Source organism: Leucopleurus acutus, assembly GCF_964270905.1.
Source record: "Leucopleurus acutus genome assembly, chromosome: 15".
In the NCBI taxonomy this organism is placed as follows: domain Eukaryota; kingdom Metazoa; phylum Chordata; class Mammalia; order Artiodactyla; family Delphinidae; genus Leucopleurus; species Leucopleurus acutus.
The window spans coordinates 66,774,630-66,790,895 of NC_139157.1; the positions used below are offsets into that span (position 1 = coordinate 66,774,630).

Genomic DNA, 16,266 nt, shown 5'->3' on the forward strand with positions numbered 1-16,266 from the left:
CCATATTGTCATAGTTTATTTTCCCACTCTACTTTCAGTGCTAAGTATGTAACACATCCTTTGTATAAAGGACTGATGAGTGGCTGACTGAATGGGTCCTCATAGAAATAAATCTGTTCAGACTCTTGGCTTCTGGTTGCGGCTAAATGGACCAGTCTCTGACTCCTCAGGATCTAGGGTGGAGATAGTGGTTTTAATTAAGTAAATCATGTTGGTTTCTTTCCCAGGCTGCTTACAGAAATCTCGTCTTCGTGGGAGGGGTGCCAGAAGTACTTTTATCGCTCTCTTGCACGGCACGCCAGGCTTAGTGCAGTCCTGGCAGCTCCCGCCAAGGTAGGATGATAGAGCCTTGGGATTGCAGGGGCTCAGGGACTCCAGTTCTGTTCATCCAGGGCAGCGTCCTCAGACCTGGTCCAGTGATCACAGCCCATTACTGGAAGTGACTGAACTTTTTGCAGTCATTAAACTTACAATATAAGTCAATGTAATTTTGTGCTTAATCAGAGAGCATTTTATAATAAGTTCTGTTATTCAACATTGGCTAACAGGACCAAATCCTTAAGAAAAATTACGGAAGAAAAACTTCAAATGGAGAATGCTACCCTCAGATCTTTTCCCCCTGTGAATTGAGAGAAGATCACTGATACCCAATTTTGATGTTAAATTAGTTCCTGTTCATGGAACTTCAGTGGAAGCGTAATTTGAGATGCGCTGCTCCCAGAGGTGGACGTGTCGCCTCTAGAGGGCAGCGCACCCAGGCTCCGCACCCCCACCCCCACCCCACCCCCGCCCCAGCAGGGGCTCCCCTCCAGAAGCATGGGACCCAGCACTTCCCAGCGGCCCCTCAGCATGCTCTCTTCTCCCCCTGCCAGGAGATGGGTGTGGGCCACGTGGAGCGGTGTAAAGGGTTCTCGGCGCATTTGACAAAGGTGCTCATCCGACAGCGGCGCTCCCTGACCACGCTGACCGAGCAGTGGATCCTCCTCAGGTATCGCTGACTGGCTGCGTTTGCAGCACGAATCGAGAGTATTATGCGCAGCTCAGAGTTGCTGCACACGCTGCTCCCAACTATGCAGTGAAGTCTGAGGTCCGAAGGGGCAGGTGGGGTTTGCCTTGGCTTGGCCCCTTGCTTTTAGTGGTGATGCCTCTGCCCCCTGGTTTTGGCAGCACCTCTGGGGGATGGTTCGAGGCCGAGTCAGACGGTAAAAATGTTCACGGCTGAACCACACCTGGGTCTGGAATGAGGGCGTCTGTGATTGGCAGTCCATGTGGGCCGAGGGCAGGGTTGCTTTCATGGCATCGGGTGTCTCAGACTCTGGGCACAGATCAGATGTGAGTCGGCTTTCTGGATCACAGAGTTGCAATTTGCTGAACCATACACTGGTGCTCCTCGATAGAAATGGATACTTAAAAGATGAGGACAGGAAGCCTGTCACCATCTGCTGAGTGGATGCTTGGCTGACAGGTAGTATTTCTAGACTGTAATTACTTCAGCTATTTTCTTCTCCACTCATAAGAGTTTTATGTAGCAAAGTCTACTATATTTACTAGATTTGTTTTTAGAAAATAGTGGTTGAAATCACTGTGGTGCTGTGACTGTGTTGGATGTGAGAGGCCTGTAAGGGGCAGGAGATAAGCAGTGAGCACCAATGCTTCTGCTACACTGTAGGACGTGTTTAAGTACTTTGGAAGGCGTTTGAACAGACTTTTTACTTATCTGGGGAATCCTCTCTTCTTATGTGGAAAAGCCCAAACTTCGTTGAGAAATCAGTGAATTTACCGTTACAAACAGCGCGGTGACACAGTTTAAGGTGCCATGTGTTATCCCCATGGGTTTGTTTCTCTGCACAGGAACCTCCTCAGTTGTGTGCAGGAGATTGACAGCAGGCTGACGGGGCCGCCCGTCTACCCCGTGGCCTTCCCCCCTCAGGACGGGGTGCAGCAATGGACAGAGAGGCTGCAGCACCTGGCCATGCAGAGCCAGATCCTGCTTGAGCAGCTCTCCTGGCTCCTCCAGTGCTGCCCCAGTGCAGGGCCAGCTGCAGGCCAAGGTGATGCCCAGGCACAGGGTCAGCCTTCTGCCCCCTCCCTGGAAGGACCAGAGCTCACCAAGGGGCAGCTTTCTGGAGCAGTGCTGGACCTGATCCCGTCAGATCTGAGCTACCCATCCCCAGTTCCTGGAAGGCAGCTGCCCTCTGGTTGCCAGATGCGAAAACCAGACCAGCTTTGGCAACAGTCAACTGTGAGATTAACAGAGATGCTGAAAGCCATTAAGACAGTGAAAGCTGATGTTGACAAAATTAGGCAGCAATCTTGTGAGACTCTCTTTCATTCTTGGTGAGTGTGCCTACGTCTTTGCTCTGCCTCTGTGTGTGCAGCGCTTGGTCAGGGTTTAGTAATGGGATGAAATGATGGAAGGGGTCATGCTTCAGTCCTCGGTTTTCCAGTAGACCCTCATAGCACTTTGTGGCATACGTCTAGCTGTAAATCTTTAGATGCAATGAGTTTTAGTGGTGGGAGGGAGGGAGGGAGAGAGAGGGAGAGAGAGAGAGAGAGAGAGAGAGAGAGAGAGAGAGTGTGTGTGTGTGTGTGTGTGTGTGTGTGTGTGTGTGTGTGTGTGTGTGTGTGTGTGTGTGTGTGTGTGTGTTAGCACCTTCCTTTCAACATTATGGCATTTCTGTTGTTGCAGGAAAGATTTTGAAGTTTGCTCTTCTGGGCTGAGTTGCCTGTCCCAGGTGTCAGCTCATTTGCAAGGCCTAGAGTCCTTGTTCATTCTTCCAGGGGTAGAGGGTGAGCAAACAGACCCACAAATGGCATTAGTCAAGAGCCTGGAATATGTAAGAAGAGAGATCAATAAAGCCACAGATGACTTCACTACTTGGAAGACACATCTGCTTACCCCAGGCAGCCAAGGAGGTGAGGACTATTGTTCAGTAAGAGAGTAAAAGCCCAGTGTAGGAACGACATCTTATAGATTTAAGTCCAGGTTGTCCTAAAGACACATTGTGTTTTGTTCTAGACGGATCTGTCCAGGGTTCCAAGGCAGGGAAGTATAGTTGGAACACATAGCTCTTAACTTTTGTTGCCTCTTTTGTTTGAGAACCTTGCCTCTGGATTGCCATCACGTTGCGTACTTATAGCACATGAGTAAGTAGCACAGGCTCGCTGGCTGTTTCAGAAAGTTCTTCCTTAGACTGGAAAGCTGCTGGCTAATGTTTGGACTAAGTTGGTGTTCATATATTCCATCTTAACTATTTTGATATTTTTGGCATTCTTTCAGCAAAATTGTTTTAATACAAGACAATAACCTTATAGGTTTACCTAGGCCAGGAATGTGTCTCTTTCTTCTTTGTACCCAGCACAGCTTGACAGTGGCTCAACCATAGCAGGTGTTTACAAGGTGGCTGTTTGTTAAAATGACAAATGAGGATTGTTAATGATTTCCAGAAGCACTGAAACAAATGACTGAGTTTTTAAAAATTTGTTCTGCACCATGTTACTTTACTAGGAAACCAAATGCTGGATGACGGGTTTGTGGAGGATTTTTCAGAGCAGATGGAAACTGCCATCCGGGCCATCCTTTGTGCCATCCAGAACTTAGCAGAAAGAAATAGTAAAAAAACAGAGGAGAACACTCACCAAACAAGACCGCAAGAAGATGGTATGTCTGAGATCAGGAAAATACTAGTTTCTTACTTGATTTAATTTTTATTTTGATGATCTATTTTTGTGGCTAAATATTTAAGGCCAGATGTGGGAAATGATTATTGGTTGAATGGAGATGAAAAGAGTTTGTTTTCTGTTATTTACCATGTCATTCTTTTCCGTGAATGAAAGAGGCAGCAGGCTTTGAGAGACTGCAGTCAGGACATCTAACAAAACTCTTAGAGGATGACTTCTGGGCCGATGTGAGCACTTTGCATGTGCAGAAAATAATTTCCGCTGTCTCTGAGCTCTTGGAGCGGCTGAAATCGTCTGGCGAGGATGGCACAGCAGCGAAGCACACGGTAACCAGTGGTTCCTTACAGGCTGCTTGCTGTCCAAGTGGGCTGAGCAGAGGCAGAGGGGGTTTCACCTTGCTCCATGTGGTGGTCCCAAAGCAGGCCTCCTCGGCAAAATCACTAAGAATCTCTTGATGTCTTTATACATGTAAACCTCACTGACAAACTTTGGAAAGCTTAGGGCTTGCTGGCTAAGGATTACAGTTGTAAGACGCGTAGGTGCAAAAATGCTGCCGGTCCAGAATATCCATTATCTTGGGGTTCTTTCCCGTCCTCATCACATACTCCTGGGTATTCGATGTTAATGGTGGATGTTGCCGCCATAACTAAGGCTTAATGGCCATACTGTGCAAACACCTGTCTCTTCACAGTAAGCCGGAAGAGGATGACATTATCGTCTCCATAAGTCCACAGAAGCAACTTATTTTTGAGGACTTGTGTGTTATTCTGTAGTATTGCCTCTAGTGCCAACTCTGATTCCCAGTAGAATTTATATATAAACATATTTTTTAAACACCAAACAACTTTGTTAACTAACTGAGACTTAAGTGACTAAGAATTTAAAGTGTAGTGTTGTGAGGGTTTGTGTAAACAAGGAAGAGATCTCAGTGAGCAGGTGTTATGTACGTGTGTGTAAATAAAATGTACCATTAGTGACCTTTACTACATTGACAAGGTGGTACAACCACCGTCACTACCTAGTCACCCCAGAGGAGACCTGGTGTGAGCAGGCCTTCTGATCTGTTTTGCCCCCAGTTCTTCGCCCAGTCCTGCCGCTTGTTGGTGCGCCTGGTGCCCATGCTCTCCAGGTACTCTGACCTCGTCCTCTTCTTCCTGACCGTGTCTTTGGCAACTCACCGCAGCACTGCAAAGCTGCTCTCTGTGCTTGCCCAGATCTTTACGGAGCTTGCCCAGAAGGTAAGGACTGTTTACGTGGAGCACCATGGGGAAGCAGGTACCCATGTATTCCATACCCATTAGTGTTTGGTTTGATGGGATTTTATTTGGGGCCTTCACAAATAGCAGGAGGTGATTTGCTCTCTCTGTGGATTTATATATATATATATATATATATTTATATATTTATATATATATTTATATTTATATGTTTTTGTAGGTAGAAAGCATTCTCTCAAAGGTATTAAGACAATTACAAAATACAATTTTTTTTCCCTTGGCTGCACAGCTTGTGGGATCTTAGTTCCCTGACCAGGGATTGAACCCAGGCCCTCGGCAGTGAAGCACGGAGTCCTAACCACTGGACCACCAGGGAATTCCCACTCCCTGTGGATTTTTTACTGCTTTGTCTGGCCTCCTTTTACTAATCCTTTTTCCACTAAAGGTTTGGAACCTGAAGGTCCCTCACTGGGGAGCTCCCTAGACTCCAGAGTCTGTCTAAAGGCTGCTGCTTTCTGTTCACACCCTTCTTTCCTGGTCTCCAATTTGAAATCTTCTTCTGATAACTCTGAGCTAGACTTGTAGGACAGATGAATCCTTAAGGCTGTTAAGTTTTTGGTCGTTTATACTAACGCATGCTGAAATGGTAACGGGGCTCTTAATGTTAGGAGGGGCGTCTTTAATAGGGAAGTCATTCATCATTCAGCCATGTACCCAGTGCTGTGAAAATCACTGAAGTTATAGAGATTGTAGACCCTACCCTTGGAATTCAGGAGCAGCAGTCAGAACTAACAGGCCCAGCCTGGCGTGGTAAGTCCAGTCACAAGGGTGTCCGGTTCTGGGACTCAGAGTGAGTGAGTCACTTAGCCTCAGTTTCCTCATTTTACAAATGGGATTTGCATTTTTGTGAGAATCACCTTCAACTAAGTATATAGTTTTTTGTTTTTGTTTTGTCCCTAGTATTTTAAGATCTTTTCTGAATCTAAGTATAGTATAATAGGTGAGATGCACTTGAGGAAGATAGGAATTTACAAACTGAAGGTGAGGTCTAGGCTTCTTGTAAACAGTCAAGAGTTCTTAGTTCTGAGTATCTGGAATACTGGAAATGGTTTAAAAAAAATGGGAGCAAGCCCGTGCCTTGTATCTAGAGGATAAATACGTACATTTGTTGTGTAATGGATAAATGAACGCCTCTCAGATTTGCCCCCTCTATCTGATGATGGGCACTGAGCCAGTCTTACATCCCATCACTTCTTGGAGGAAACACTTGCATGTAGAAGACAGTGGCAGGACAGTGTATGTTGAGGGTGCCCTGAGATTTGGGTTAGCTACATTTGTCCACTTGCACCATTTCTCTTGTCTGACAAGTTCTAGAATGACTGTGGGCTGTCAGACCTGTGTGTGTTTGGGGGTAGCGGTGTGGGGTAGAAGTGGTTTTGATGAAAGCAAAGTGTTGGGAGCTCAGTGGCTGCCCCAGCTGCAGCCACTGTAGTAACGTGACCTGCAGAAGGACATCCTGAATCTCCTTACTTTATGGTTATTCTGCCTGCATCTAAACATATTTCTTTAAAATAGTGTATCTCACTGTCTTAACCAAAATGTATTTTTCAGTCGACTTTCTAAGAATACATGTCCTGAAGGTGAGTTTGCCTTTCCATTCATTTAAATGTCCGAGTTGTGTTCCTATCCTCTCTGAGGAGTGCTGAGGGAACTTGAAAGTAGGTTAGACACAGTGCTAAGATAATAGATTTAGGGGAATTCCCTGGTGGTCCAGGACTCTGAGCTTCCACTGCAGTGGGGACACAGGTTCAATCCCTGGTCAGGGAACTAAGATCCCGTGTGCTACATGGCGAGGCCAAAAAAAAAAAAAAAGATAATAGATCTTGGTTGTGATTAAAGCACTTAATCCATAGGAAACTAGTTCTGTGTAACTAAGTCACAATCAGTGTTTGCTGGTCTTGGAACTTGGTCTTGTTAGTTGACAGCTTATTTGTAGTATATTCTCATCCTTAGATTGGCTTGATAGCTTGATCTTGATAGCTGGTACTTTCTCTGATAAAATTTCTGATTGAGAGCCATTATTTTCTTCTTTTTCTGTTCACTTTTGTCCCACACACTAGTAGTTGATATTTGGTTTTTTTGTTTGTTTGTTTTCTTTGCGGTACGCAGGCCTCTCACTGTTGCGGCCTCTCCCGTTGCGGAGCACAGGCTCTGGACGCGCAGGCTCAGCGGCCATGGCTCACGGGCCCAGCCGCTCCGCGGCATGTGGGATCTTCCCGGACCGGGGCACGAACCCGTGTCCCCTGCATCGGCAGGTGGACTCTCAACCACTGTGCCACCAGGGAAGCCCTGGGCTATTTTCTGACATGAAATACAGTTTTATTAACTCTTCACAAGTCTTGCTGTGTCTGACCTTGTTCTTAACTCTAGACCCCATTGCCATGCTGGGTGCCAGGGTGCCAGGTGCCTTGGCAGCAAACAGCCCAGGCTAGATACAGCATGTTCCCTGAGAGTGACAGATTTACTTCAAGAGCTGAAGGGGAAGGCATGTTTTTTTGTATTGTAATAAACATGACTTTATTTGAGGAGCATCACACAAAATTTTCTTCAATGAAAGGAAATGAAATCTCTCACTTGTAGCATCTGCTTTCAAGTTGCTGTATCTCCGGGGTTACATGTCTTCTCTCCTTCCTTTCAGGCTTACTAATTTGAGAAGTAAAGGACAGAACCCCTTTGGGATTTAGACACTGAGAGTTTCTGTGCCGCACCCCGCCCCATAACTTGCTCCTTAAATACCGTCCTAATGTATACCTCATTCAGATTTTTGTCTTGGCAGATGACAAATTACTACACACCAGAGGCCTCCACAGAGTCTCAAAACCTTGTATATTAAATCTGATGTCAAGCTTTGAAACTGCATAATAACTGTTGTCACCAACAAAAGTCTATTGTACTTCAATCAGATTTAACATACTGAGCTAGAAAAGAATTAATCATTTATTTACAGTATTTTCTCCTGCAGCAGGACTGGAAATCCCTTCTTTATTGCTTTTTTTTTTAACGTAACTTTCACTCTTTTTATTTTTGAGGGATTTTGCTTGCCCAAAGAATTTATGGAAGATTCAGCGGGAGAGGGAGCGACTGAGTTCCATGACTACGAGGGAGGTGGGATTGGAGAAGGCGAGGGCGTGAAGGATGTGAGTGACCAGATAGAAAATGAAGAACAGGTACGTTTTCACAGGCATGAAACATGTATATAGTTTACAGAAGCTCACTCCTTTTTCACTATTTAAATTACATATATAAATGGTTTTTCTACTAGGTTAATGGTTTTCAAACTGTGATCTAGGCACCTAAGAATACTGGAGCTTAGGGAGTGGATGTAAATTAAAAGCTTAAAGACCACAGAAAGGAACTTTGGCAGCGCAGTCATTGGTTGTAGCTATAATTTGGGAGGGAAATGATTTAAAAATTTTTTATTTTAAATGGGAAAACTTTTGCTGATGACTTGTAAGGGAGCATCTTTGGTAGTGGTTCATTTAGGGATAAAAAGCTTGGCTATTTTAAGTGATAATTGCATTAAACAACAATGCCAGTGTTTGCTGTTAATAGGTTTTATTGTTGTATGTCTTTAAGACATGGTGAAATTTTTAAAATCTATATCCTTTTTTATTTGGAATCAAGAATGCTTTTGAAATATTTAGATGCTTTGGACTAAGATTGTTGTGTTGCTTTTTTAAATTCCAATCTCATTTGGGAGTGTTTTTTTAAACACACTACTTTTATTTGGATTAATCAACCGTGACTTGAAGAAAGAAGAGGTAGTGGAATTACTTTTTATCACTTATATTCTAAATTTAGAGCACTGCATAAATTTCTATTTAAGGTATGGTTATACTTATTGAAAATAAAGGAACAAACCAATCCAAGCTTCCTCTCTTCCTTTGAAGGGAAAATTGGAAAGAAATAAAAAAAACAAGAGTAATGCTAGCGTTTATGTGGCATAGCTCTCATGTACATTATGTGTGTGGATATATATACACAGATAACATACACATTATTGTTATTTTGGCCTTTTTCCGTATTTCTCAAATTTAACTTAATTAGCACACAGTAATTTGTTAATGGAAACATAAAGGAAAAAGTAAACCTAACAGAAAAGTACAAATCCAATGTAAAAAACATTAAGTGGGATAGAAAGCTATCAGAACAATTTGGCAGTATCTAATAAATTTTAAATTGTGTGTGTTCTTTGACCTAGGAATTCCATGTTTTCTTGTACAAATGCTAATAAGGGTCCAAGATAATAAATATGTGTATAATGGAGTGTGTTTATACAAGGATGCTCACTACAGCATTATTTATACTGGTGAAAATTGTGAATTATTTAAATTATGATACTACTCATGCAGAGCAATACTATAATTAAACACAATGAGATAGGTTTATAAGTGACAACATGGAAATATATCTAGGAGACATTTTTTAACTTAAATAAAAAAGCAGATGGCAAAACAGTTTGTCAGGCATAATCCCTTTTTGTTGAAGAAGATGTGGGAGGCCGGTATTGGTATACCCCATCTATATTTCTAAGTATCTGTTGGTGTACTTACAGATTAAAGTATGTGCCAGAACATCACCAGTGGTAATTTCTTTGGGAGTTTTGGAGGATGGTGGTGCTGGAGGAACTTTATTCTTTCTGTTTTGCTTAGAAATTTTTAAGTGAGATTGTATTACTTTTGTATCTTAAAAAAAGAACTTTAAAAATTCAGCTACAATGAAACATAACAATGTGAATCTTTTGCCCCCAATATAGTGTAGATTATGTAGGAATATATCGTTTAAGGAAAAGTGAAGAAAATTACATTCACTGGTGAGGGATAAATTAGGAGTTTGGGATTAACAGACACACACTACTGTATATAAAACAGGTAAACAACAAGGACCGACTGTATACCACAGGGAACTATATTAAATATCTTGTAATAACCTACAATGGAAAAGAATCTGAAAAAGTGTGTATGTGTACACTTTGCTGTACACCCGAAACTAACACAGCATTGTACATCAACTATACTTCAACAAAAAAAAATAAAAAGGAAAGTAGTAGGGGGGAAAATTACATTCACAGTTGGGTAATGTCTATGAGAGATCAAAGTGACAAAACAGATATTAAATTTATGGGCAATATAATAAGACTGATGAATTTTCTTTTACCCTACAGAGGATGCATAATCTTTTTTAATATGTATGGATTAAAAAAAAAAAAATTCAGGGAAATTCCCTGTCGGTCCAGTGGTTAGGACTCTGTGCTTCCACCGCAGGTAGCCCAGGTTCAAACCCTGGTCGGGAGACTAAGATCCCACAAGCTGCATGGCTTGGCAAACAGGCAATTCTCATGGAGAAAACCTCAACAGAATTCTATATTCTCTAACAAAAAATGTAATAAAAATGGAAATTAATTACAGAAATGTTAAAGCAAGTCACAAATTATGTGTATTTTCTCTCCCCAGAGATAATTTTATACCATTAATCTTGGCATTTATATATTCTATTTAGAGCTGAATAAACATTAATAATGTTACAGTGTGCATTTATGTTTCTATAATGCTTTTTGATATAGGCAGAAGATACATTTCAGAAGGGTCAAGAAAAGGATAAAGAGGATCCTGACTCAAAATCAGACATTAAGGGGGAGGATAATGCCATTGAGATGTCAGAAGACTTTGATGGGAAAATGCATGATGGGGAGCTTGAAGAACAAGGTTTGAGATTATCTGTCACTTCATTCTTATTCTTGAAAAATAAATATTTTATACAGGAAATTACATATTTCCAATAAGGAGCCTATTATACTCTTTTGGAACAAGTTGGTTCCTCTGCATAACTGCAGGTGGAAACATCAGTACATGCCTGTGCCATCCCCATCTCTGGTCAGAAGTCTCTAGTCCATTTTGGAGATTCTGCTCTTGAGTAAGCGGAGACGCTGCCTCTGATGTTCTGGCTGCCTCCTGCGCCAGATCAGCGACTCCGCAGTGTCCTTCAGGGAAATCCAGAAGAGCAGGGAGATGATCCCTGGCAGAGCTTGGCTCTCAGCTCGAGTTAAATTGTTCTGGGGAGGGTTTTTTAAATATATATTTTTTTCTAATTACAAAATTAGTAGACATTTGTTGTAGATGATTTGGAACAAAAATGCAGAAACCAAATCGATACCCTTTAGGCCTACCACCCAAATAAATCACTTAATCAGTTTTGGGTTATTTCCATTTCTTGAATGTATATATATATAGACCCAGAGACCATAAGTGGTTCTATAGTCTGCTTTTTTCATTTAACTTATGAACATTATAGTCATTGAAAATTATTTGATAATAAGATTTCTTACAGCACATTATCATCTATCGTGTTTGAACCGCAATTCAACTATTGCCCTCAATTTCTGTCCAAAGTTTAATCTGAAATACAGTGTCTTACTTTAAGTGAATGCCTTGCAGAAATGATACCTGACCTCAGAGTAGAAGAATGTATGCATGCCTAAGTAGCGTTTAAGGGTATAACCTTTGTCAAAGTAGACCTTGAACGAAGACAAAGGCAAGAAAATTCTGGTTAATTGAGCTAGACACATGATTTGAGACGTTGGGTAAAATCATTGACATAGAGTATGTTGGAGATGGGGAGGAACCTTGGCAATTTCATAGTCCCGCCTCATCATTTCCCAGGTAAGAAACCAAAACCCAGTGAGGTTGCTGAAGTCCCATAATGAACATTCTCCCAGCACCAGAACTAGGCATCCTGACAGCTGTTCCACCACCCTCCTTACAGTCTGTCGACATAACACGTCACAGACCTCCTTCCTCCTCCAAACAGTCTGCAAAACACAGTAGGACTACGTGAGATCTAAAGCATCTCCTCTAGGGTGTTCTGTAGAAACAGGCAGTAAATCCCAGGTAGGACCCTTGCCTGGCCCTTGCCTCTCCTACGTACACAGGAACAGATCAATTTGGGGATCTGCTGAACTAAGCTCATCGCCTTCTTCCCTTTCAGAAGAGGATGATGAGAAATCAGACAGTGAGGGTGGAGACCTGGATAAACAGATGGGCGATCTGAATGGTGAGGAAGCTGACAAACTAGATGAGAGGCTTTGGGGTGATGACGACGGTGAGGAAGATGAGGAGGAAGAAGACAGTAAAACTGAAGAAACAGGACCAGGAATGGATGAGGTAATTAAAAGATTCCCTCCATCACATAGTCCCTAGGTGAGAGGAGGCAGTCTTCCTCCCAAATACCACTCCCTGCTGTTCACTGCTCATCCTTTTCTGTCTTGGTTTTTCTTCTTCTGTTTCTTCCATCTCTGTTTCTTCTTTTTCCTCTGCTATCTAGGTTATCGATTGTCTTCACAGCTAAAAGAGTAGCCGGACCTGCATGTTCACGACAACCCCCCACCCCCGCTGTTCACACACCTGCCCTCACTGCTGCCATCCGGGCAGACCTGCACGTTCCCTCCAGGATTACATATGCCCTTGTCGGCTGGATGTTTCCATGGGGTTGGCCCAATAGTGTCTAAGAGCTGCGTTAGGTAGGGTCACCCTATGTGAAAGCAGTTTTTCATATTGAGAGCGAGGATTTTTACGTTTTTTCTTCCTCTGATATTTAGGAAGATCCTGAACTTGTTGCTAAAGATGACAACTTGGATGCTGGGAAGTCAAACAGAGATAAAACCCAGCAAGATAAGAAGGAAGGAAAGGAAGAAGCAGAAGCTGATGATGAGCAAGGCCAAGATAAAATTAATGAACAAATAGATGAGGTAATGAGGATTCAAAACCAACCTGCTCTCCTGACTCAAGGCCAGGGCCACTGCAACGCACAGCTCCTGGGGTGTCTCAAGACATTTTTTTCCCTGCTTATCATTTGTTTTCCCATTGCCTCATAAGGGAATGTGTAACAGAGCCTCTTAACCGGACATAAAATATCTAACTATTGGTTACCGATGAGGTAGGCTTCATGCTGTTTGGACTCATGCTGTAGTTTGGAAGCTAAAACCTGTGGTCCTTTTCTATATTTCTTCCCATAAACTTCCGTGTCCTCTTTGAGATTAAGTAACGCAGCACCTCTTATCGGTGGAGAATGCGCACTGAAAGTGAAACTTGAAATTCGAACATGAAAATTCAAAACATATTGGTAAAATTCTAATGTGTGCTGGTAATTTTAGGGAAGAGACACTGTATTCTCTCAGCATAACTACAGTTGACCCTTGAGCAATGTAGGCGCTGGGGGCACTGACCATCTGCAGGGTTGGAAATCTGTGTGTAACTTTACAGCTGGCCCTCTACATCCGCGGGTCCCACCAGCCGCGGATTTGTGTGGCACTGGAGCACGTATTTATTGAAAAAAACGTGCATAAGTGGTCCACGTAAGTAGACTCACACAGTTCAGACCTGTGTTGCTCAAGAGTCAACTGTGCTTTGAGCTGATTATATGTGAATGCTACACTTTTTTTTTTTGCGGTATGCGGGCCTCTCACCGCTGTGGCCTCTCCCGCTGCGGAGCACAGGCTCTGGACGCACAGGCTCAGCAGCCACGGCCCACGGGCCCAGCCGCTCCACGGCATGTGGGATCTTCCCGGACCGGGGCACGAACCCGTGTCCCCTGCATCGGCAGGCGGACTCTCCACCACTGCGCCACCAGGGAAGCCCCTGAATGCTACACTTTTTAAAAGTTCATTTTTATTTTTTTTTCCTGTTCTGTCCGTTGTCCAAAGAGGGAATATGATGAGAATGAGGTGGACCCTTACCATGGCAATCAGGAAAAGCTGCCCGAACCTGAGGCCTTGGACCTTCCAGATGACTTGGACCTAGACAGTGAAGACAAGGATGGTGATGGGGACACAGACCGCGAAGACGGAGAAGGTGTGTCTTTCAAAACCTAAAGAGCCCGTTGGAAGTCACTGAAACTGAGCAGTAACAGATCTCTCTTCAGGCCAGTGTCATGGCCAGGTCATTATTGTGTCTGGTCAGCACAATTCCAGTTTGATAAAATTCCTCGCTTTTTCTTTGTTGTGTCTCTCCTCTAGGTAGACCTAAAGCTTGTAAACCAGCAGGTCTCTGTCACTCCTGTCATCTCCTATCCTGTGTTTCAGTGCTGCTGTCACACACAGCTCCATTGCCCCACAGTGTCACCATGTGCCCCATCTCATGGGTTGATGTAAACACCGTGCAGTCCAGGTAGAGCCAGGCCTCTCATGGAGCCCAGTCACAGCTTTCCTGGAAAAGTTGTTGATTGTTGTGCGTATGTTGTGTGCTTAGTCTGAAATATGAAATCATCATGGGGAGTGAAATGGAATAATCCCAAAAGAAATCACTTGGCATGGCAGTACTCTAGCGCCTCTGTCACCCAGTGTTCAACCCGAGTGTGACTCCTTGGGGGTGCTGTCTAGTATCAGAAGCTTGTGTATGCGGTGCCGCTGAAATAAGAGAGCCCCCGTCGTGGTGGGTAACCAGATGAAAGGTGGTGCCAGCCAGGCTCTGCTTCTTAGTGAATCAGCTATATATGTAGAAAGCTATTAAAAACACTATACTGGAAAAGAGCAAGTTACAAAAGAATTAATGAGAGGCACCATTTAGGTGGAAATGTAATACAAGAACCAGTACTATATATTGTTTATGGATACATCAAATGTACAAACACATAGAAAGGAAAAATATACAGTAACTTCAGGTTATGAGCTCTGAGGAAGTAGGAAGGGCGAAGGCATCCAGAATCCAGACAGCTGTGTCCAGAACCATTTATTTCTTAAAAATAAGTGACAAGTTTGATACACTTGTGGTAACACGTTAACATCTGTTAAATCTAGGAGGTGAGTATATGGCTCATAAATTTAAATGCATTTCTCACGTTTAAGGTATTTGGTAATTCGTGCTTAGAACAGTCTTCGCTCTGTGAACCTCTAGTTTACTTTTTTTTTAAATAAATTTATTTTATTTTTATTGTTTGGCTACGTTGGGTCTTTGTTGCTGTGCATGGGTTTTCTCTGGTTGCAGTGAGCGGGGGCTGCTCTTCGTTGCAGTGCACAGGCTTCTCATTGCAGTGGCTTCTCTTGTTGTGGAGCATGGGCTCTAGGCACGTGGGCTTCAGGAGTTGTGGCTCGCGGGCTGTAGAGCGCAGGCTCAGTAGTTGTGGCGCACGGGCTTAGTTGCTCTGCGGCATGTGGGATCTTCCCGGACCAGGGCTCGAACCCGTGTCCCCTGCATTAGCAGGCGGATTCTTAACCACTGCGCCACCGGGAAGCCCTCTAGTTTACTTTTTAAATGTAGTATATAAGCTGCTGCTTCTAAGGCAGTTCCATTAACTTATAATTTTGGAATCTTACTTCAACCTTAAATTCAACAACCAAGCATAAAATTAAAATCCACTGAGAATCTAATAAGCCATTTGCCCTAGAAAAATATCCAGGCTCGTTTTAAGCTACTGTGTACATAAACTAAGAAGCAATTACTATTAAAAAATGTTTTTTTAAGTTTTATACAGTTCTTTCCATTTATAGTTACTACAAAACATTGGCTCTATTCCCCATGGTGTATAATACATCCTTGAGCCTTACACCTGACAGTTTGTACCTCCCACTCTCCTACCCCCAACACACAAGCACATATCCCCACACACGCATACAGACACAGACACACACACACGCTGGTAACCACTAGTTCTCTCTGTGAATCTGAAGAAGCAATTATTTTAAAGAATTATTTGCTAACAAAATAACTGATTTCTGAAGTGCCCAAAGTATAGAAAAGCTCTTTTAAATAAACAAAATGTTTAAATTAGATTGTTCCCATTTGAATATATGTTGTATTTTCTGTGTATGGTAAAGAATGATGTCTACCAATTATTCCCAGTGATAATTGAAAATTAGACTGGCATTTCCTATCTGTTCTAAAATATTCCTATTGTTATGGTGGCTTTTAGGATTTTTTAGTGTGTTACTTATTCTTTAATGAAATGCACCATCTAAACAGTTGTGTGCAATATGTAAGTGCGGTTAAGAGCAGACGTAGGCAAAATTTTTCTGTGAAGGGTCGGCCAGGTAATAAACATACAGCCTTTGCAGGTCATAAGCTGCAGCAGAGTCGCAACTACTCAGCTCTGCTCTTACAGTGTGAAAGCAGCTGTAGGTCATACAGAATGGATGGGGGAAGCACATAGGTAAACGGTTGGTGCAGCTGTGTTCCTGTAAAACTTGTGGAGAAATTTGCAGAAATATGTGGATGGCCAGGTTTGGCCCAAGGACCATAGTTTGCCAACTCCTGGTTCGAGAATAATAATAAGACACTTGTGTAACTACATCCCATCTTAAGAAATCACATTGTTTGAT

The 16,266-nt window shown here is 42.9% G+C and overlaps 1 protein-coding gene across 1 annotated transcript in view; it reads left to right on the top strand.

Moving 5' to 3' along the window:
• MDN1 (midasin AAA ATPase 1) overlaps positions 1–16,266 on the top strand; it is a 155,148-nt gene that overhangs the window by 121,986 nt on the left and 16,896 nt on the right. The window contains exons 77-88 of the mRNA XM_082855910.1: positions 228–333; positions 873–988; positions 1,852–2,337; positions 2,690–2,916; positions 3,509–3,661; positions 3,838–4,007; positions 4,758–4,919; positions 7,988–8,125; positions 10,522–10,663; positions 11,943–12,118; positions 12,553–12,702; positions 13,657–13,804. Of these exons, the coding sequence (XP_082712036.1) occupies positions 228–333; positions 873–988; positions 1,852–2,337; positions 2,690–2,916; positions 3,509–3,661; positions 3,838–4,007; positions 4,758–4,919; positions 7,988–8,125; positions 10,522–10,663; positions 11,943–12,118; positions 12,553–12,702; positions 13,657–13,804 (2,174 nt within the window). The remainder of the gene's footprint in view (positions 1–227; positions 334–872; positions 989–1,851; positions 2,338–2,689; positions 2,917–3,508; positions 3,662–3,837; positions 4,008–4,757; positions 4,920–7,987; positions 8,126–10,521; positions 10,664–11,942; positions 12,119–12,552; positions 12,703–13,656; positions 13,805–16,266) is intronic.